Below are 22659 nucleotides of genomic sequence, written 5' to 3' on the forward strand. Positions count from 1 at the left end.
CATGCATGTTTTCTAGAGTTTTTATTTATTTGTTTGCTTATTTATTTCTTTATTTACTTTATTGTTCTCTGATACATGATCTAGTGTAACTAATGTCAAGACAAACGTATTAATTTTTTCTGGATTTTTTTTTTTTTTTTTTTTTTTTTTGATTAACCTAATGTAAATCACCGACCAAAAAAGCATTACAATGTCTTTCCCATACTGTATACCTATTACATGTAAGACAGAATCGTATAATTATAAATTGCCGCGTTTAATTATTAAAATTTTTGAAGTTTTCACTTTTGTAACATGCATAGTCAACTTTATTTGTAGTAAATATTAAATGATTTTCCTTTTATTCTAATCCAGCAGCGCGGGAAGTAATACGTACTATGAAATTCTATCTACACACACTGGACAATAGAAGTGTCGCCCCTACTGAACCAATACTTTGGGGGAGATAAATGACTGTAAATGATATGCTCCTGGTATCATTTTATTAACATCAAATTTCACAAAAAAAATCACAAAATGAGAACAAAATATACATTCTACCAAGATATGCAGTTTCAATTCCAAAATCAATACTTAGTGGCATAGCCACGTGACCTAATAATAGCTGCTAGTCTGCGAGGCAAGGATTCATATAATTGTCTGATGCTTTCAGGGCTTATGCTGGCCCAAGCATGAAACACTGAATCTAACATAGTTTGTCTGCTGGTTGAACGGGCATTTGTCAAAAATTTTGACATATCATTCCACACATTTTCTATTATGTTTGTATCCGGACTCTTGGCAGGCCACATCACCCTGTGAATGTCCTGTTGGTCAAACCAACCACCATCTGCTCTGGGCCTGTTACAAGGAGCACTGTCATCCTGGTGAACAAATGGATAATTCCTGTCACAAAACATGTTAGTAATAGTTGGTAGCAAGCCTGACTCCAAAACATCGATATATTTCTGGTGATTCATGTTTCCATCAACCACTACCAATTCGCCCACGCCATGGATGCTGATGTAGCCCCACACCATGATGGATATGCTGCTCCGGGTTCGCCCTCCACAATATGAAAAAATTTAGGGGCCCTTTTTATGCTAGGTTCTAAATATGTAAATACGTATACACTGTACAAAACAAAACAAAGTAAAAAGAATTAACTTGTATATTTGTTTAAGAGAAAGAGAGAGAGAGGTAGCAAGCAAATGAAACGTACACAATTCAGTGACACCATTATTTTTTGGACGTAAACTCTACTAGTATAAAATCATGATTAATGACTTGAGCGCATTTTAATCATTCGATATTAGGGATACTGTGGAACTCGAAATGTCCCTTTATCAGTTTGAACATGCGGTAATATAGAATTTCCAGGCTCTGACCCTGACGCCGACAAATCTAAGGTTGAAGGAGGAGATTTTTTCCAAGTCCTACCTCTCCCACCCAGACATACGAACAATTCGTTTTATGTACTTGTTATCAGATGAATCTCTGGAATTTACCAATAAGCTTTTTGATCCACAATTATTACTAATATAAACGCTGGTAGTCAATAATTTTAATTATTTAAAAATTTAAAAATCACTGATGTGACGAAAGCTTACCCGTAAAAGCTTTTCGATGATTTCATATCTTCAGGTATGCACTTTTAAACATATGGCACAGGAAAGATACTAACACTAGAAAAAAAAAACTTTCTGGTAACATATAAAACGATGTACTCGGTAAACTGTAATTGCACCCCATGAGGGAGGTGAACGTTTTTCCTTATGTTTATATTTAATTGAATCAAACTCCCAGTTAGAGCTTAGGCAGTTTTTTTTTTCAACTATAACTGGTTTTCTTAAATGATGTATTTATAGATAAACCATACAAAAAAGGCAATTCTAAAAGATCCAAATGAATATCACGATTTATGGCACATTCAGTCCTTTCTATATGAACTCTGAGCCTTTCTCTCTCTCTCTCCCTCTCTCTCTCTCTCTCTCTCTCTCTCATCCAAATTAGAGGAGATAAAAGTTTAAAACAAAGTTTGAATAAATCTTGATCGTTTATAGACAATTCAACTTGATGCATTAACTGAGCTAAGTTTTCATAGTAGTTCAAGAAAAACAACATGCTGTAGATTAAAGCTGAAAGGAAGAGAAGAATTTGAGAACTGGATGCATTAGGGAGATATTATCTCAATGTAGTGATTGAAAACGACCTCACATTTCACATAGCCTGAAATCTGTTTCATCGTATTTCTGAGAAGGCAACTCTAGACGAAATCAAAGTGCATGCGGCGACCTCACCTGTTAGAAGTGAGTTAGGTTTTGAAATCGTGCTGATGTCGAAGACAATTAATATGCCATTGTCAATTAACGAGTAGTAATGTATAATTTATTGCAGACGTGTCGTGTAACAAAAATGGACCCCAGAACCATCATACAGCATAACGCTTTAATTTTTTTTTTCTTTTTTTTGCACTGAAGCTAACAAAAAATAAGTAATAACTGTAAATACTGTCGTCGGTCATTTACAGCGATCTAATATATAGTCGTATAAAATGAACCAAAGCCCTATGACTTCATTTTTGTTTTTTCTGCATGCAGTCGAAATTTTGCAACTTGTTGTATAAAATGAGCTGTCTTAAGTTAAAAGATAATTTGGAATTCGATATTAGTTTTCAGAATAACAACAACATTTGGATTCTGTCTTACTTATCTGCAACATTACTTAGACCATTAGGGTATTCGATGCTTTTGTAGTTTCTATGTATATGATGTACGTTGGGTCTTTTTATAGCAAAATAAACTCAGCAATTATCCTTTTTATCAGAATATTATATCCTGTAAATAATATAAGTGGTAATTTTGTCAAAAGTTTAAGATATGGTGCATATACAGCTATTCCGTGGCGACAAAGGAAAAAGTGCTGAAATATTTAAATTCAAGATTGCAATTGAAGATGACACGCTTGTTACTATTTTACGTAAAATTCAGTGCTTACCTAAAATATTTAAAAATCAGTTTATTTGAAATCAATTTAAAATAATGTATTTAGTGAACAACGTGCTGATTTTATTAAATTCCCCTCTATTCAATATTACTGACACTATTTTTGTAACATTAATTTCATTCATTTTTAAAAGACTGCGAACTCACGCTACTCACTTAGCCTCTTCGGGTCTCTCGTTCTCTCTCTCTCTCTCTCTCTCTCTCTCTCTCTCTCATCGACTTTAGAGGGGTAAGGCATAACTTTTGCTCATGATTTAAGTCGCGACGAATCGACTTGAGAATTTGAGACATTATCGTGTTCTTGGGGATATCACGTAGACGTCTTGATTGTAAACAACTTAACATTTCAAATAGCCTGAAATCTGTTTCATCAAACTTCCGAGAAGTCAACCCTAGACGAAATCAAAGTGTATACATCTACCTCACCTCTTAAAAGTTCAGTTAGGTTATGAACTCATGTTTCAGTCTGTGACAATAAGCCTTAGTGTGTTATTGTCATGCAGTTAAAGGTTAGTAAAATAAAGTTTTGTTTATCCCTTAACTTGCGTAGGCCTCCAAACCTACAGCGTTGTTTAGCGTTACATTTACAATGCATCCAATCAAACCAATATCTGTTCACATTAAAGATAAAACGCTGCAAATAGTTCACGACTGTAAATCGTGATGTCCAAAGTTTACACAGGTATGACATTCAAAGTGATATGGATTTTATCAAAGCTTTAGGAATCCATTTTGTTTTCTCGTCATTTCACAGAAAGTTTATTATTTATATAGGACTTGGAAGGATTGAATAAAATCAGTTAGTTGGTAATTGTTTAAAACTTGTTTACGACTAAATACCTGGCTGATTTATTAAGAATGTATCATTAATATGACGGATAATTTTTTCTCTGCATTTCACGGATAGTAAGTATAATAGAAAGCTCCTTCAATCACAACACTAGCACGTGCTTATGTTTATTGTCTTTTTCAAGGAAACGTAGGGGTAAAACTTTCCTAGAACCCCAACAAAGAAACTGCGATGAAATGTGATTCATAGAATCAGATAGTCATCGAAATTACTTGAAAAGTGACTACACAAATGGTATATAAGAGAGATGGATTGGCTACTTAGCCATCATCTTCAATATCGCAAGACGATAGAGACACCCGGCCGAAAATACCAGCGCCAGACGTCCCTTGTTAAAGGTGAGAGTTTATTTCGTGTTCGTATGTTTTTTTTTAATTGTGAATCACACTTGTAGCACTTGATTTTATTAATTTCTAAAATATTACAAAAGCATCAAGCAACTAAAAATAGTAACCTGCAGCAAAATACGTCTCAAAGATTTTTCTCAAAGTCCGTTTATATTTTGTGTCAGAATAACTAAATTTTTTGCAACGAATTAAGTTGCTAAACTGATGTTCCGGTAAGTAAAGTGCCACTTGGACAATTATTTTTCGCTCGCTTCCTTTTAATAAAATAAAATATGCTTATTGGATTTATATATATATATATATATATATATATATATATATATATATATATATATATATATATATATATATTATAATCAGTGACTATGTTAAAATTTAATTGAAACAAGGTCCCATTCAGAGCTTAGGCATTTTTAAAATTGTAACTGGTTTCTCAATCCCGTCTGACCTTGAAATAGTATAAGAAAATTTGACAAAGATACAACTTAAGTTCACTTTACGACCAGGCACACAAAATATATATATTGCTGTATACTGCCATGTAATTAAGACAAAATATATGTATTGTTTTATACTGGCATTTAATTAAGACAAAATATATGTATTGCTGTATACTGCCATGTAATTAAGACAAAATAGAGGCGTTTGCCTTTTAAAATAGGGTTAATCTGAATTGCAGTCAGGTTTTAAAACAAGAAAACGTGACAAAATGTTTTCTTCGACCTCTGATAATCAAAATGTTTGGGAAGCAAGCAATATGGTCACCTGCCTTGCAATTTTTTTTACAACTTAACGAATGACTTCGTTGCCGATTTGATTTTCTTTATCAGTAAATGTATGAAGTATTTGATTTTATAGCAAACTTTCAATGCATTCCTTAAGGAAAAAAACGAACCCAAGGTATTCCTTCTAAAGCATTTAAAAAAGAAAGAAGCATATGTCTCAGATTTTTGATGTGTTTTTAATTACCTAAGATACACCAATTAACACTGTCACCACTTCAATTACTGAAACACTAAGAGTGCATTCCAGGAGATTTAGATCGATCCATCTGGATCGAACTAACTCCCTGGGGGTTCACGCTAGATTGCAGTCAGCCGAGATCGCACGACAGTTAATTACCCCCTTACAGCTTTTAGTAGGCGGGACAGACATTTAAGCCGGTTAAGCTGACACCAATCTAGTGAGACTCCCCGGGGGGATAGATCGATCTAAATATCTATGGAAATGGGGTCTAAGACAAAGCTTGGATCTAACGAATAAATAGGTTCTAATTAGTTTTGACACTAGCATACCTGAAAATCTCTCTCCAAGAAAACATATTAGGCGCTATATCTATTTGTTATAAAATTATGATATGAAATAAGTAGCTGTTGAAATAATCTTTTTTTCTGATATACCACAAGCTGGTATCTGTCTGCACATTGAAATGCTATTTAAGGGGGAATGTACCCAAACAGGGCTAAAAATCACGTTTATATAGATTAAAACAACAGTAAGTCTTTAAAGAAAAATGCCCGAATCCCTTTTGTAGTACTTTGTTCAAGCATCATAATACCATCAAAAGCATGTTTATAGCTGTCCAGGTGACTGAGAAAATCAGGAAACCAAAAAACATGTTTTTGCCCCCAAATTACCAATATTACGTCACACGATGAACTTGGAGCTGTGTTTCAAGCAAAATTAGATGTTTTGAAGATACATTAAATTGAATGCAACAGGAATAAAAAAGCTAAGACCTTTAATTTAAGATAAAATCTCCAAACTGCAGTCCTAACTTAAAAACTAAATGCACAGGAAAATGGCTTCACGAGGATTTAAACCCCTCAGATGAGTAGGAAGTGAATGGGGAGTTTGAAAAGTCATCTTACAGGTAGATAATGACAGCTCAGTTTGATAGCTTTTGAGAGATTTAAATTAAAACATACTGGCTCCCACCCTGTGAGACAGAATCGGCAACATTTACGTCACTCGACCACGTGACCGTGTAGCTCATTTACAGTTAGATCCATCAAAAGGAATACATTTTTAAAGCTCGGTATCTACAAAATGAACTTTCATTTTGTATATTTTGATTTAAAAAAAAGCATTAGTTTGGCATGTTTTCTAAAGGACATGCTCCATTTAAGCTATTCAGAATGTCTGTCTCTTATCATATTTTGAACTATTAAAATATTCATGTTCTTTCTAAGTCACTTACCGAGATGTTCTCCATACCGGTATTGTGATTACATTATATAAATATAAGAACAAAATATAAGTCTAATTGTAAAGCGGTTCATTTTGATATTAACTTTCTGTATGAAATTTATGTGTCACAATTAAAATTCAGTGGTGCTTTATACATGTATATCATATGACTTACGGAAAATACTTTTTTCAGTATAAATACGGGCAGTTGTAAAAGATATTGCTGAATCAACATGAAAACCACGTTGTTGGGGTAAGTATTTCACATTTGTAACCTGCGACTCATTGTTGTCAATTTTTCTTAAGCCTCTGTCTGTATAGGCCTACCATAAAAACGTAGAAACTTAGTGAGCATTATAATTCGAACTACTGTGCGTTATCGATGTATTTTTTTAACTTTATTTTATTTTATATATTATTTAATTTAATTATTTATTTTTTGTGTGAATCAATACTTGTTTAACATGGAAAGTGAACTTTGAAACAATTGTACTAGTGAAAGAAGTGTCTGGCGTCTTTTGAAATCCTGCCGTCACCTCAATGTCCTGACGCTGACCTGACAATGATAATGGTGACTTGTCCAAGTCCATTTCTATTTTAACATACTGTTGCGATGTGATAGCCACTCTGAGCAAATTTGTTTACGTTTCAGATTGTTCTTTGTTCTGACCATCACGTCAGGGTATGTCTTAAGTGAGGCTGTCAAGCTGACAGGTATGTAACCACAGATATAGTACAGAGATCGTATTTAGCCTATATATTTTACATGTATGTTATCCGAGAAAACAATGAAAATCCGTTTAAATGGAGTTTGCTTTGAAATAAATGTTAGACATTTTGGTCTTATAGATAATTCAACTACACACAAACAACAACAACAATAATAATAATAATAATAATAATAATAATAATAATAATAATAAACATTTTTTCTGTCTTTAATGTAGCATTCAAATCTACCATTTTTAATTCAGATGCAGAAAATGCCGTAGAAAAGACTAAGGAAGTCCACGTCTCAAAACGGTAAGTCTTTCTTGGGTGTCTCTGAGACGTGAAGTATCTGCATTTCAATCCCATTCTCATCATTTTTGTGTGACCTCGTGTTACTGATTGCGCATCACACACATCTCACCTAACATATTTTGACGCAAATAAAGAAAGAAAGAAAGAAAGAACGAAAGAAAGAAAGAAAAAAGTACATGAAACTCGAAGCGATAGAAAATTAATCTCGAGAGCTACTGTCTTTGTTCATATTTATCCTTTAGAAGAAATAACAGACATTAATTATTAAAAGATTGTACATCAGAAAACCAGCCAAACTGCAGACGATGCAACAAGGTGGGGGTCAATGGATTTGGTGTATTTGATCATCTGAACAATACCTGAAGTTGCAATATTTCCCAAAATAGATCCCTATTTAAAGAGATATAGTCAGTGGCATTTTGGGGGTCAATCAACCAAAAATTAAGCTGAAAAACAGAGCAATTTGGATATGCCTTTTTTTTTTTTTTTTTTTTTTTTTTTTTTTTTTTTTTTTTTTTTTTTTTTTTATTGACATCACAAAACAAAACATACATTTTCACACTAAACGCATATTACAACATATATGCAACAGACAAACTAGCATACAGTAGTCTCATTGGACATTAACAGCACAAGGGAGTGACAGAATACGTTGCACAAAATAACAGAAGTTAATAGTATACAATACACATAACACAAACTGATTAACATCGTAACATATAAACAAAACAAACCAGATTATTATCATATATGAGTCACACCGGATTCAACATATTACTAACGTACCATTTATACCACAGTCACAATATATATTATTATACCGATTGTCGGGAATAACAGAAAGCATCACTCACATGATCATACAGAACAAATAAGCGTACAATAGTCTTCACTTAGCTGTGAGCTCAGGTACACATAACAAGTTGCTACACATAACACGAACTGATTAACATATATGGTAACATATAAACAAACAAACCAGCTATTATCATATATAAGTCACACCAGATTCTACATATTACTAACGTACCATTTTTACCACAGTCACAACATATGTTATTATGCCGATTGTCGGGAATAACGGAAAGTATCACTCACTTACATGATCATACAGAACAAATAAGCGTACAATAATCTCCACTCAGCTGTGAACTCAGGTACACATAACAAGTTGCTACACATTACATAACCAACATATAACAAGTATCCATGAACAGTCTGGTGCAACACCAAAGACTGACAGTACAGACTATCGAGATGTGAACTTAGGTACGCAAAGATATTAGACATGCACAATTGGCTATGACTCCAAACAGTAAGAGATTGTCATACATTTACACTCGACACGTATTGTATCATTCTAAGCAAGTCTAAGTATTAAATTGTGCAAGCAAACGTACATGGCCTTAAGGTGGTCCGAATTCTGTACCGAGTCCAGATATTTTTTAGCAAATTCAACAAAAGAAATAAGTAATAATTGTTTGTTTCTGCACCTAAAGCTGTAGATATAGTATTTGATTAACATATTTAGGACATTATACGAATCTTTATTATTTTCATTTTTGTCAAGAATTCCAAATATAAATGTTTTTTTCTCTAAAGTCATATTCAGCTTGTCTTTGATTACATTTAAAAAGGTTTCAGTTACAGAACAATCCCATAGTACATGAATAATTGTCTCCGTCTCTTTCTCGCACCTTTTACAAAGGGGGGTGTTAACTAAACCAGTTTTTGCAAGATAACTATTTGTCGGTAATATATGTTGATTTATTTTATACTGGAACCATTTAAATTTAGGACTGATAGGAAGGTTGAAAGGCAGTTTATTTATTAGAGACCATTCTTTGTCATTAATATCAAACAATTTATTCCAATTTATTTTGCCCTTTGAAATAGAAGCATTCTTACTAAGAATTTTATAAAAATCTTGGCAGCCCTTCTTACTTTTAAAGAAGATACTTAAATACTCTGGGAGTTTAGGGAGCATTACTTCAGATTCGTTTATATCATGCAATTTCAAGTATCGCTTAATAATGCTTACCACCCCTTGATATTCTAGGAAGTTGGTCTGAATGCCATATCGCTTATTTATTTCTTCTTGTGAAAAAAAGGTAATTGTTTTAGTGTCTTTTATAAAGTCCCTTATTGTAGATATACCTTTATTAAACCAGTGCTTATAGTATATTACCTTACTGTCTACTTTTAGGGCTTCGTTATACCAGACAGGGGTGTCCAAAACGGGCTTGTTTTTCCCCCTTAACTTGTCTTCCTTAACCCTGAGTTCTTTCCATGCAAGTAACACATCCCCCCAGAACCGGTTTCTGCAAACTTTTAGACATTTATTCAAATACTCATTACCACCCACTGACAAAAGTTCAAAATTTAGATATTTAGCTACGATAATTTGCCATTTTTTCCTTTTTGTATAAATACGTCTAATCCATGTTAATTTTAGTGATGATATCAGTGAAGGCAAGTGTGTCATTTTGATACCACCTTCATCGTAATTTTTAATAATTATATCCCGCTTAACTTTATCGATCTTTGAGTTCCACAAAAAGTGGAAGAGGTCACTCTGAAGGTCATTGATAAACCTTTGACTAGGATTCGGTAAGGATATAAACAAGTGATTTAATTGGGAAATTATTAAGGATTTTATAATTATACACTTGCCGATGGGGGTGATCATTCTTCTGTTCCATCCATTAAGAATAGACTTAATTTTTACTAATTTCTTATCGAAATTAAGTTTGGGGATTTGAAATAGATTAACATGAAATTCAATTCCCAAAAGATTAAACTGGTGCTTTCCCCAATCAAGATGCATATGTGGCAAAAATTTTAAATTACTGAACTTCATACGTCCTATCCATACTATTTTTGTTTTATCTTTGTTTATTTTCAACCCTGATATTTTTGAAAATTTCTCTAATTCAATCATAAGTTCGGATAAAGACTTTTCTGAGCCATCAAGCATCACAGTCGTATCGTCTGCGTATTGGGTTAATAAAATGGGGGCGTCATCAATAGTGATACTTTTTATATTTTTGTTATTCTTAAGTATTATTGAGAGTATTTCTGCGCATAAAATAAACAAATAGGGGGCTATTGGGTCTCCCTGCCTGCAACCTCTTTTAATGTAAAAGGACTCTGAGAGATTGCCTCCTTGATTTATTGTTGCTTGTGCACCCTTATTAAAAATATTTATCCATTTAATAATACTTTCACCAAAATTAAAAAAAACTAGTACCCTGTCAATAAATTTCCACGACACAGCGTCAAAGGCCTTTTCGAAATCTAATAGCACTAACATTCCAGGAATATCGTTATCTTCTGTGTATTGCATAATATCGTATACAGTACGGATACTTTCCCCGATGTATCTCCCGGATATGAAACCGCATTGATCGTCTGAAATAAGTTTGCCCAGGTATTTCTTGACTCTGGATGCTATGACTCCGGAGGCTATTTTATAGGTAACGTTTAACAAAGAGATCGGTCTCCAGTTTTTCAAGTATTGCTTGGGCTTTTCACCCTTAGGGAGACACGTAATTATACTTTGTCGCTGTGTAATTGAAAGCTGGCCAGTCGAGTAACCCCAGTTTATGGATCTAACAACAAAATTGCCGAGCTGTGACCAGAATACCTTGAAGAATTCGACAGTGAACCCATCCGAGCCTGGACTCTTATTACTTTTCATTTTTTTCAGAATTTGGGAGGCTTCATTTAGACTAATTATACCCTCTAGTTCACTTGACTCAACGTCTGTGAGCCTCAATGGATAATTGTGCGGTAAAATTGTGCTTAAGTCAACATCAATCACTTCATTAGACTCTGCAAATAACTGTTCGTAGTAGCATTTAATTTCTTTTAAAATTAATGTTTGGGTAGTAATTTCTTCTCCGTTATCTTTAACTATCTTGGGTATTATTTTTGAAGTGAAATTTCGGTTTTCTAGGTTTAAAAAATATTCAGTGGGTTTTTCACCCTCTTCCAGCCACTTTGTCCTGGATCTTATCATACTACCCCTTATTTTATTTTCCCTGATGTATTTTAGTTCCTCTTGTAATCTCTCTATATTATTTGCGTTTAGATTGTAATTTCTCTCCAAATTACTTATTTCTGTTATCAATTTTTTTTCTCTGTCATCAACTAGTTTTTTCTTATAAGATGAAACGGAAATGGTTTTGCCCCTGATATGCCTTACTGTTTATACAAGTGCAACAAAGTGATTTAGTTTGGTGATGCTTTAAAACGTAAGGATAGGGGATTAAAATGAGATACCGCATATTGACATTGTTTGTTTCTATGGCAAAGAAACGATTTTTTTTTCTACGGGCTACGAATCCCACCCTATTTGAACACCTCCTTCTATGTTTGTCAATATCTTCATCTTCATCGATGGATTTGGAGGAAAGTAGAGTTAGAAATAATGACAAACTATAGCGAGTGCGGTGCAACAACCAATAAAATATATCCATGGATATTCTTATGATTATTTTTCTCTTAATTGTTGTCTTTTGTCCAACAGTGCGCACTCACCATGTTAACTTTTATATTATTGTCTGGGTTGACATTTCCGTTACACGCATTCTCGCCCGTTTTAAGCTATCTCGAATGATATCCATCGGACTATGATCCTATCATATTAGGACCGTTGCTGAATGCTATATTCTTATTTGTAGTGCCTTCACCGGCGTGGTGCTCCGTGGTGCTCTCAGAGCCCTAAGGTCAAGGCCGGCGCGGGCCGTGTTGCGCAAACTGGCCCAATACTACGGGAAGAGAAGCAACGTGTACGAGATCATTGAGGTTATAGAAGAAGTGGCCAGAATAGTTGGAAGATATGATAGGGCGTTCTCCAGTCATTTCATGGACGCGGCTGTGCGGCTCGGTTTTAGCCGTGACTTTGGCCTGGCGGTATACAACCTTGTCTATTGGCTGATATAGATAGAGTTGGCTGCAGTACTGTAGTCCTGCGATATATTCAACCGACAGGCACCTATCTGTTCAATTGAACCATTAAACTCGCTTACTTGTAGTTAAAATTATGTTCTAGTTACATGTACTTGTACAAGTCGACTTGAATATTAGAATAAAACTTCTAGCATGCAAAATGATGAAAATGTGCATGATAATTTCTGCAAAAATACAGTAGGTATCGAGGAAAGTTGGTCTAAATTTTTAGTCTGTTTTGAGCAAAGTTAAATCAGTACTACATGTAGTCAACTGAAATGGAATGCCTGTACTATAAATAGAGAGATGACTGACCAAAAAGTCACTTGAATATATAGACTATTTCCGTTTTTTACCAAAATTATGATTTAAAAGTTACGACCAAATTCAGTGTTATTTATTTATTTATTAGTTATTGAAAACGATACCAGCATATATACTAGACCAATAACACGTTGTTCTGCTCTTTTCGAATTAGTTCTTATATCATAACGTAAATTCTAATGGCCAATTTACGAAATCATCCGCTGTTTGATAACTATCAGAGTTTTTCGTCTTTTGTAGTTTTCTCACAATCAAATAATCTCACTTACCTCATTTAGTTTATTAAACTGTCAATTAGAAAATGTCACTTTATCATTTGATGTCAGGAGAAGAAAGATATTTAAATAGGTTTGCCTGATATAATGCATCATTAGATTAATTAACTGCAAAACCCGAGTACATGAAATTCCAAATTATTGACTAAATTTTAAAAAATCGTGTGATCACAAGGGGGTCTATGACGTAACTGAGAAGTTGGTATGGGACTGGGATAAATAATGTTCGCCTTGAAACAGTAGACGAGGATAATTGTACTAATACATGTACGAACGCTATATATAAATATGTAAGAAACAGATATGAAAAATGTGTTTGGTTCTGTCTTGTTGGCTTCGTTATATTGCGTTTCTATAGCTAGTTGTTGTTGTTGATGATGATGTTGTTCACATTGGTGATGGTGATATTGCTATTGTTGTTGTTGATGATGCGTTGTTGTTTTTGTTGTTGATGATAATGATGTTGTTATTGTTGATATTGTTGTTACTAGCGGTTGATGTCGTTGTTAATGATGTTGTTATTATTGACATTGTCTGACACTGTCTGTCGGGATATGCTATTGCAACTAAACAAAAACCACCCAGTCCGTTCAGAATGAGGGGTAAATTGCCACCAAAACGCATTTTTCAAGGCCCTTAGCGAACACCAAACTGGTTTTAGCTGGTTAGAATACCAGACGACTTCAGGGGAACCCACTGTAAACAGCAAAACATCGTTGTATGTTTCTCTAATGAATTGGGGACCCTGATCGTTTCTGAGTTGAACACTGAAACCTCGTGACTTTCTTTATTGAGGTCAGCTTTCACCTGTACCGCTCAACCAGTCAAAACAGAGTTTACAGACATCCAGAAGAGGCCAACGACTAAGCGTGTGCCGCGTCTAAAGTGACTAAGGTCATTAACAGCGTCAGTAATTGGAGTGGATACCACACTGGTGCCAAAACACCAATGATGGTCACCCACGAAAACCTGAACCAGATCAAATAAAGGAATAATCTGAGAACCACTTAACTATCATTTGATAGGGGGCACCTTAGGAACAATTTTAGGTTGCACGGTGGAATTCCCGGTACACACATAGCACTTTTAATAGCAGATTACTTACAAAACCAAGGGAATGAGCAGCTACCTTGGTAATCAAAATCGCCATATTTGAACCACATAGACAATATGTGGGTAGGCCATTACTCGCCGAATCAATGGTCACATGTCCTACAACAAAACTGGACTAAATTGGACAGATTTTGACCGATGCCTGGAATGTTATTCCAGATTGAACTCTAAAAACCTAACCCAAGGAATGCCTTGCCACTTGAGAGCGCTGCTAGCAAACAGAAGAGGTCAAGCGTAACAGCGACCGTTACTGTGACTAGACACTGACATGGGGGTTCTTTGTGAGGCGTGTATCTCTTTTACAGAAAATAATTTGGAAAATATGGAGATCCAAAATATCTCTTTTAATTGTTGTCGTCTGACATAGAATAGGCAATGTGTTTCTGTTTGCTTCTCTGGCGAATTCCATTAATGAACTGATGTCACAATGATATCAAAGAGATAATTAAAAGTTATTAAAACACGATTTTAATCTTTATTTTCATTTATCAGTCAGAAAAATAGAAAAAAATTGATGAAAAATGATTTGGAAAAAAATATTCCATATTAAATGTCAAGTCTGTAGTACAGGAGACTCGAAGCGTTAGAAAATTTATTTTTGAGAGCCACTGTCTTTGTTCAAGTTAATCCTTTAGAAGAAATAAAGAGAAATTATTAATCATAACAACTTTAAGTTGTGTTTGTATGTTTAATGTGTAATTATCTCAAGCATTTAACTATATTAATTTATTTTGAATAAAGATATCTTTCAGCCTTATACTAACACAAAATATAAATATAACACACGGAACATCTAAACTGCCATTATACCTCATTATATTTTTTCTCCAGCGCATTCGCCGCTGCAACCCTGAGGGCTGCTCTACGGGGGCTGAGGTCCAAACCAGCGCAGACTGTGCTCAGAAAATTAGCCGAATACTACGGTAAAAAGTCCAGCATCAGCAGAGTTGCCGACGTGATTGAAGAAGTCCTTTCTGTAATGGGAAAGTACGATACAGCATTCAGCTCTTACTTCGTGGATGCCGCTGTGCGTCTGGGACTGGGCCGCGATTTTGGGCTCGCAGTGTACAATTTGATTTGGTTTTTGGTTTAATTTTGTTGAATTCTGTTTGTTTGGAAAGGCTTCATATGGAGTGATATTAAATGAGTGTTTCAGTCTAACTCGTTTTTTATTATCATTTTAAATCCAGGTCCTACTAAAGAAGTTACTTTCGAATTTTTGGTGTGTGTGTGTGTGTGTGTGTGTGTGTGTGTGTGTGTGTGTGTGTGTGTGTTTGAGTTGAACACACACACAGAGAGAGAGAGAGAGAGAGAGAGAGAGAGAGAGACTGAGAGAGAGAGTGTGTCAGAGTCACGACCCATCAGTATCAAACATGTAAAATATCCAGATTAATTTTACTCAGGGTGGATTCGCGCGTTTCATTATGATTTCTAATGTGAAATATTATCTTTGTTCATTCAACAGTTCATTGATCTACCAGTACTTCCATTATCTTCATTTTACATCCTAAACCATGAAAAGACAATCACTTGATTATGTGGATCACTTATGAAACCCTTTAATAACTTGTTGAATCATTCTATTAATGTTAAACACAGAAATGTACAAACACAGAATACGTGTCATTTATTGAGTAAAAAGTACTAGTCCATTTCATAACGACCCTGAACATAACTTTTGTTCGAAAAGATAACCATTAATTGTCAACTGCAATGAAGATTTGACATTATAACTGAAAAAAAATTAAAGGGAGGTCTCGTTGCCTTTTTGACGCATGTGTATAACTGCAAGTTCTGTAAATCAAAGCAGAGTACTGGCCCTAGAGTCAACAACATGGTGAGAAAAACACCCGTTTCAAGCAAAATTCTAGATGGGCTGTTCTGTCTCAGCATTCTTAATTTCACATACACTAATACATGTACCTCATTATTCACGTCAGACTTTCAGTAATAATAATAATAATAATAATAATGACGAATAGAGAAAAAATCCAAACAGTTCATTTCTAAGCTCTCTCCAGCTTAAACTGCTGGTTCGCACCTCCGTGTCTGTCCCACAGTTTCACCTCTGCCCCCTGGTGGGTGGCGTTATTCATGACGTCAAGGGCATAGTTGCCAAGTTGCGTGACGATGGTACCGTCCGCGTTTGGTATCCAACGCTGATTTGCTCCGTCATTGAAGTCCCATAAGATGACGTCACATCCGGGATAAGCGTGACCATCTTTGACGTCAAGCACCTTACCTAGAACATAGAGTAACTTGTTCATGATTGAGATATGATATGTTTTTCTTTTTCTTTCTTTCCAATTTTTTTTTCCTTTTTTTTCTACCACACGGAATAATGACCAAAATCTTATAAAACTATATACAGTGTATGTATCCCAATACAAAGTAAATGCATGCAGGCACCAACTAACGGTTTTGATTACATATTGTTGTCAGCGTAACATGGATAGGGCCTCTCTTTGGGATCTACTAGTACATGTCAAATTGTAGTTAGTGCTTAAGGATCTAAAACTATTTTTACAATTTTATTAGAGTAACCATTGCAAAGTGCTGTTAAACATCTGTAATGTACAAACAGACACCGTATCAGAGCCTTTGCACCACTAGCCTTCTTTGAACTTCAATATAAACACAAGTGGCCGGTGGCGATAACATATACCAATCCTCTAGAGTTCAAGGATCAAGACAGGAATAATGCAGATTTATCAAATAATTCAGGTCAACTGACATTCATCAAATCTACCTTCGGACTGGACAGGTTCCCCCTCCCCCTGATTGTCCTTAATATCTATTTATCAAAATAAATTAGTCTGTCATAGGTCCAAGATAAAGGCTAGGGGGTGTCTTGTTGTGACCATCAAATAGGGGATCTAATTATATGCATAAGTAATCAATAGAATAATAAACACAAGATTAATACAAGATTAATAAATTAAAAGATGCTCAAGAAATACTAGTGCTCATTAAATCAAGGAATGAATGTATAAAAACGGTTAAGCCGACTAAAATGACATTGAACAAACCTTAATTAAACAAATAAATTTATGAATGAATATCATAAATAAATAAATAAATAACTCACCGTGCATTTTACTTTTAATCACGCCGTCATGGTATGTCCAGAGCTGGTTGTCCCCCCCGTTCTGCGGCCACAGGCAGATGGTGGCCCCGTTATGGCGGGCACAGTCCCTGATGTCTAGCACCATCCCCGTTGGTTTGTGTTTTACTATATAATATGCACCGTGATGGTGGCTGGCATGATGACTGTGGTCTGCGCCCTGGAGGATAATCAAGGATTAAATGAATAAACTCAAAGATGAGGAGATGAGGTTAATCAATTTTTTTAGAATAAGATGAATTAAAGCAATGATAAAATGAAGTGATATTTAAAAAAATACAAATAAAAAAAACGTTTTTGTCTAGATAGTTTATAATAGGTTCGAAAGCTACTTTACTGCGTTGGCTTTGTATGGGAAATTGGAAGGGAAATTTCAAACACAGTTTTTGCAACTGTTTCGAGCACTATTTTTACCATGTTTAGACTAATACATGTACTAATACAAACGCGCGCCGCATGCACTTTTTTCTGCTTATTACAAACAAATTTTGCTTTAAAACAACAAAAAAATGTGCGCAAGAGTGAAACAATATTCAGTAATTAAGCTGAACTAAAAATGAGTCAAACTGAATATAAAAGTAGCACTCACCATTGTTCTGTGTATATTCAGTTAGAAATCCACAACTCAGAGCACCTGTTTGCAGTCGTAGTGTTTGCAGCAGAGTAGGGGGCGTGTGCCTTTAATATAAGTGGACAGCATACATTGTTACTTCATATCGAGGTCTGTTTATACGAGATCCTTTCTGGACCGAAAACCGGGTCTAAGATGCGTCTTTAGACGATTTGGGACCGATTTGATGAAATCACCGTCGAAGTACAGTAAAAAGCTTGGTTAGCTTATTTTTTTCTCTTCGTCGCATTTTTTATTGCAGAAAATATAATGAAAAAGTATAAAATAATAAATTAACTGATAAAATAATTAACCTGTATGTAAACACTATTAGTGATACCAGTGGCGAGAAAATAATTTTATTGAGAGAAACAGAAAATAATAATAATGAGAAAATAATAATAATGAAAATTATAAAAAAGTATTCATTGAAAAAACAACGACACATAGCTAAGTAATGAATAACTTCACGACTAATGAGAATAAAGTCAGAAAGAAACTAGAAAAGCACTTCGAGAGCCGGACCTCCGCCAAGGCAGCCATTTTTATTATTATTATTATTGATTATTGATTGATAATTGATCCAGATCACCACCAAAAACTAATTATCTGTTCCTTCGCCCACTTCTGACACTTCCTGAAAATTTCATCAAAATCGGTCCATAACTTTTTGAGTTATATTGATGACAGACAGACAAACAGAAAGACAGACAGACAGACAAACAAACAGGGGTGAAAACATAACCTCCTTGGCGGAGTTAATAACCAAAAAGATAAAAAGAGAAAATATAGTTCGCTTATTCTTGGCCATGCTTATTTCACTTGAAATGAATATTTAAGGAAGTCAGTTACGATGACGACGGTCTGAGCAAGGCGTCCTCCCCCAGTTTAATCAAAACGGACTTCCATTTTAATATACAGTAAGGTTTCTGTGTAATCAGGTGTTTGTTAATGACGCAAGTTGGTCCTAATTTCGGTGTAAATGAACAGCCCCCGTCTGATGCTACCCCTATCAATGAACGATCAGAGCGCTATCTGTTTGCAGGAAGTGATAACGACGTCAGACTCATGTGATTTAGGATTGTGAGCAGCAATTCAGAGTCGTGTGATTTAAACGGGGTGAGGAAGAAGTGGGCGATATTTGAGTCATTTTAAGCATCATGCATTTAGTGATTTTTTTCTTTTGTTTAGACGTGACAGATTACAAGGAAGTCTGCGGTTTCAAAATGTCGAATAGATTTTTTGAAAATCTGACAATATCCATGGTCCATGTAGTCTTATTTTATATTGCTATACTTTATTTTATTTTGATGACGCAGTGCAAATTGATGGAGAGAAAATAAGTTCTGAACATAGTTGAAAAGTATATATAAAATGCTAATAACATGGTTGATTTTCAAAGTTGATCAAAGTGACCCAAATCGATCATATATAATTCGAACAAATTATACATCACAAATATATGATAACAGGAATATATTAATTAGCCTCACCTGATAGAATATATCAATATCAAAGTGTATTATATCGTGTAAACTGAAACAAGTTTTTTTTTTCTCAGTAAAGACGGAGGGGGGCAGTTATAAACACTATCTACAAAGTTAAAAGTGGCAACCTAAACTTCTCCCCCCCCCCCCCCCCAACCCCCCTCTTACCCCCTCTCCTTAACAGTCGCATTACACAAGACGCTACGTATCAAGTAGACACGCTATTCGGGTCACGTAAATCTGGTAAATATAGGCCTACCTACTTTAACATGTACCCGTGGCCTTGATGATGGCACGCTGACCGAGATACGCAGACCACGTGACTGTGATACAGCACCTAGTTGCACTGGGAACGGCTACACACCCCCTGACTGTTGAGGAAGAGATTTAAAGGAGGCTGGATCCAAGTTGAACCATCCACTAGCGTCTGGGAGTATTTCGATCTTAACCCAAAATGGTAAGGGGCAGAAATAGTTTGAAAACTGGTCGTTGTTTTCGTATTTAATAGTAAACAACTCAGTGAAAGACGTAAATAAAAAAAATAGAAAATCGATAGTTATACGTTAAAGACTGTAGGTTAAGTATACAAAGTATATCGCTGTGATCGTCGCAATATTAAGCGTTGTTGTCACCCTTACTCCATTACAATGTACATGTACCGACATAGCCTGTATGACGTACGTGACAGACGCTTTGCTTCATCTTAGCAATGGTAAAAATACACACGTTTATGTTTTGTCTGCTGAGGTGGGTCTTAGGGTCGGGTTGACATGGGGGTGGGGTGGGGGGGGGGGGGAGAGGGACCATGTCTGCTCTAGAGATGCCCTGCTCAAAAAGCTTAAGATTGACCCACCCGAATTGTCATTGTAACGCAAGCCAGCTGAGGTTATAAAGGGTTTATTGACATACGCACACATAATAATACAATAATACGGGGCACACAGCCGTAGAATGGTATGGCAACGTAACATGGTGCAGTGTAGGCCTACGTAGCGGAATGTACATAACGGAGTACTGTAAAAGAGTGGAACGCAACAAGTTCATTTTCGAGCCATATGTACCCATCCCACTGCCACCTTACCCCCGCAACATTAATTTCACGAAGCGATATTAGGCTGGTTATTTGTTCTACGGCTAAGAACCTGTTATCAGTGTAATGACTGAGAAAGTGAAAGCGGAAGTATTAGTAGGACTCATTAAAGGCTTTCAAAAGAGTTGTACTTTATTGCGTTAAACATTCCTCGTTGTGACAATTTATCAGATCTTAATCAGTGCTACTTATACGTCGATATGAAAAAGAATATGAGTTGTAATACAATTGGTATAAAATCTCAATTAAGGGTTTACCCCTCTGTGTCTCCGTGAAAAGTATTAATTCGCTAAGTCAAATAGTTGTTGTTGACATAGTAAGCTTTTCTGTTGTTAGGAAGCTATTTCGTGTGTAGCAGCAAAATATGTGTTGAGGGCAGCTTCTGCGTGTAAAATATTTAAAAAATTTTCTCACTTGACATCAAATCTCTATAGAAGAAGAGGGGGGGGGGGGGCAATGGATCATGCCCCTCCCCCCTTCATTAGATTCAGAGGCGCCATTCCCCCTCCCTCCCCCTTACCAACGTTATAATTGATAAGGACATGAAAGTTTAAAATGGAAAGAGAAACTGGAAGGGGAACTCTATCTAATAATGACAGCAAATAAACACGGAAACTTCATTATTTGCTATTTGAATATTTATTTATTCTAATTCATTTACATTATTTACTTATCTGTTTATTCAGTTATTGATTTATTCGATGATATACAAAAGAGAGAGAGAGAGAGAGAGAGAGAGAGAGAGAGAGAGAAGGGGGGAGAGCTTGTTTTTATATCTTTCTAACAGAGAGAGAGATTCCCTTCAACAATAGCAAACGCCCATTTTTTTCTGTTACAGTGGGGAAATCGCGGACATCACGGACATCACGGACATCACGGCTTCCCAGGTCCTTATCCTGGTCAATACCCTCCCCCTGAGACATATTACTACATACGTCACAGACAGACGGGAATGGTGATAGACATCCGGGACTGTGCCCGCCATAGCGGGGCCACCATCTGCCTGTGGCCGCAGAACGGGGGAGACAACCAGCTCTGGACATACCATGACGGAGTGTTAAGGAGCAAGATGCATGGTGAGAACAGGCTATCAGTGTTATTTATTTATTTGATTTTAGAAGGTTTGTGAAGGTTATGAACTTACAGTTATTTTTTTATCTGTCTGTATGCCTTCATAATGCTGGGTTTTTGTGAAGAGATGTTGAGATTGGTTGGGAGACGCTAAGCTTAAACAAAAAATGGGGCATCCGCCAGAACCTTTCTACCTGGATTCATATTTGTCTTATTTTATTCTTAAAACAGAAGTGCGAATTAAAAAGCCACGCGGCATTTAGTACCGCATTTGTAATAGCTAATAATTCACACAATATTTAATCCCCTGTATCTTATCACTATGTTGGTGAACTGAAGGTCAGTGGGCCCTATTGTACCTATGATAAAAGGATGTGTCTTTTGAAATATGTGCTGATACGGCGTGTTAGGACACATTTGGTACAATGTGCAGAATGTCATTGGTAAACAAGCATGCACCACGCGTGGGTGGGATGGGGCGTTGGGTGCTACTTCAGTGAGATTGGGGGGGGGGGGGGGGGGGGCACTGTGCGAGAGTCCCAGTACATGTAGTTGATGCCATTTTTAAATTGCTGTAAAATAAGGTTTATTTTACAGCAATTGAATTTTAATTTTGTAGTATTTGTCTAATATTTTCTTGTGGTTATGTAGAAATTAGGTGGTGTTGGGTTGGAGTGTGTGTGTGTGTGTGTGTGTGTGAGAGAGAGAGAGAGAGAGAGAACATGTAATAAAGCGCAACATGTAATTCGTCATTTTAGGGAAAGTCCTGGATGTGAAAGACAACAGGCCGCACCCTGGGAATGATGTCATTTTGTGGGACTACAACGGCGGCAATAACCAGCGTTGGCGCGTGGAGTACGACGGCACCATCGTCAGTTACCTTGGCAACGTGGCCCTTGATGTCATGAACAACGCCACTCACCAGGGGGCAGAGGTGAAGCTGTGGAACAGACACGGGGCGCCCAACCAGCAGTTTGTGCTTGATCGGGCGTATTAAGCTTAAAGGACGTTCTAACTTCTTTATACAGTGTCATAAAGTGTTAGAAAGACTGCTATTTTATTGTTGATTCTGGATTGAAAGGACATTGACAAACTTCACGTAGAATCCAGATATGGATAGATGTTTAAAAGTATTTTTATAATTTGACACCGAGGTTTGAAGGTTAAATGATAAATAACTGTAAAAGAGAATAGTAATAAATCCTTTTATAACAAATT

At 35.8% G+C, this 22659-nt stretch overlaps 2 protein-coding genes and 1 long non-coding RNA gene across 3 annotated transcripts; 2 read left to right on the top strand and 1 right to left on the bottom strand.

The window, feature by feature from the left end:
* Window positions 1-4126: 4126 nt before the first annotated feature.
* On the top strand, window positions 4127-7392 carry LOC147760534 (uncharacterized). The gene is made up of 4 exons (XR_015335677.1): window positions 4127-4172; window positions 6565-6624; window positions 7024-7085; window positions 7346-7392. It is a non-coding gene; the product is annotated as an uncharacterized LOC147760534 (long non-coding RNA).
* Window positions 7393-15593: 8201 nt separating this feature from the next.
* LOC106155515 (uncharacterized) lies at window positions 15594-17911 on the bottom strand. The gene is made up of 3 exons (XM_013530398.2): window positions 17773-17911; window positions 17148-17343; window positions 15594-16301 (listed from the first exon to the last, which is right to left on the bottom strand). Exons 1-3 carry the CDS (start codon window positions 17773-17775, stop codon window positions 16066-16068), a joined length of 435 nt encoding a protein of 144 aa, XP_013385852.2. The 5' UTR covers window positions 17776-17911; the 3' UTR covers window positions 15594-16065.
* Window positions 17912-19548: 1637 nt separating this feature from the next.
* Window positions 19549-22657, top strand: LOC106173036 (uncharacterized). Its single transcript, XM_013554015.2, has 3 exons — window positions 19549-19737; window positions 21209-21446; window positions 22200-22657. Exons 1-3 carry the CDS (start codon window positions 19735-19737, stop codon window positions 22436-22438), a joined length of 480 nt encoding a protein of 159 aa, XP_013409469.1. The 5' UTR covers window positions 19549-19734; the 3' UTR covers window positions 22439-22657.
* Window positions 22658-22659: the final 2 nt, after the last annotated feature.

The sequence above is a fragment of the Lingula anatina genome, chromosome 8, assembly GCF_051362555.1.
Source record: "Lingula anatina isolate TDL-2025a chromosome 8, LinAna3.0, whole genome shotgun sequence".
Lineage (NCBI taxonomy): Eukaryota > Metazoa > Brachiopoda > Lingulata > Lingulida > Lingulidae > Lingula > Lingula anatina.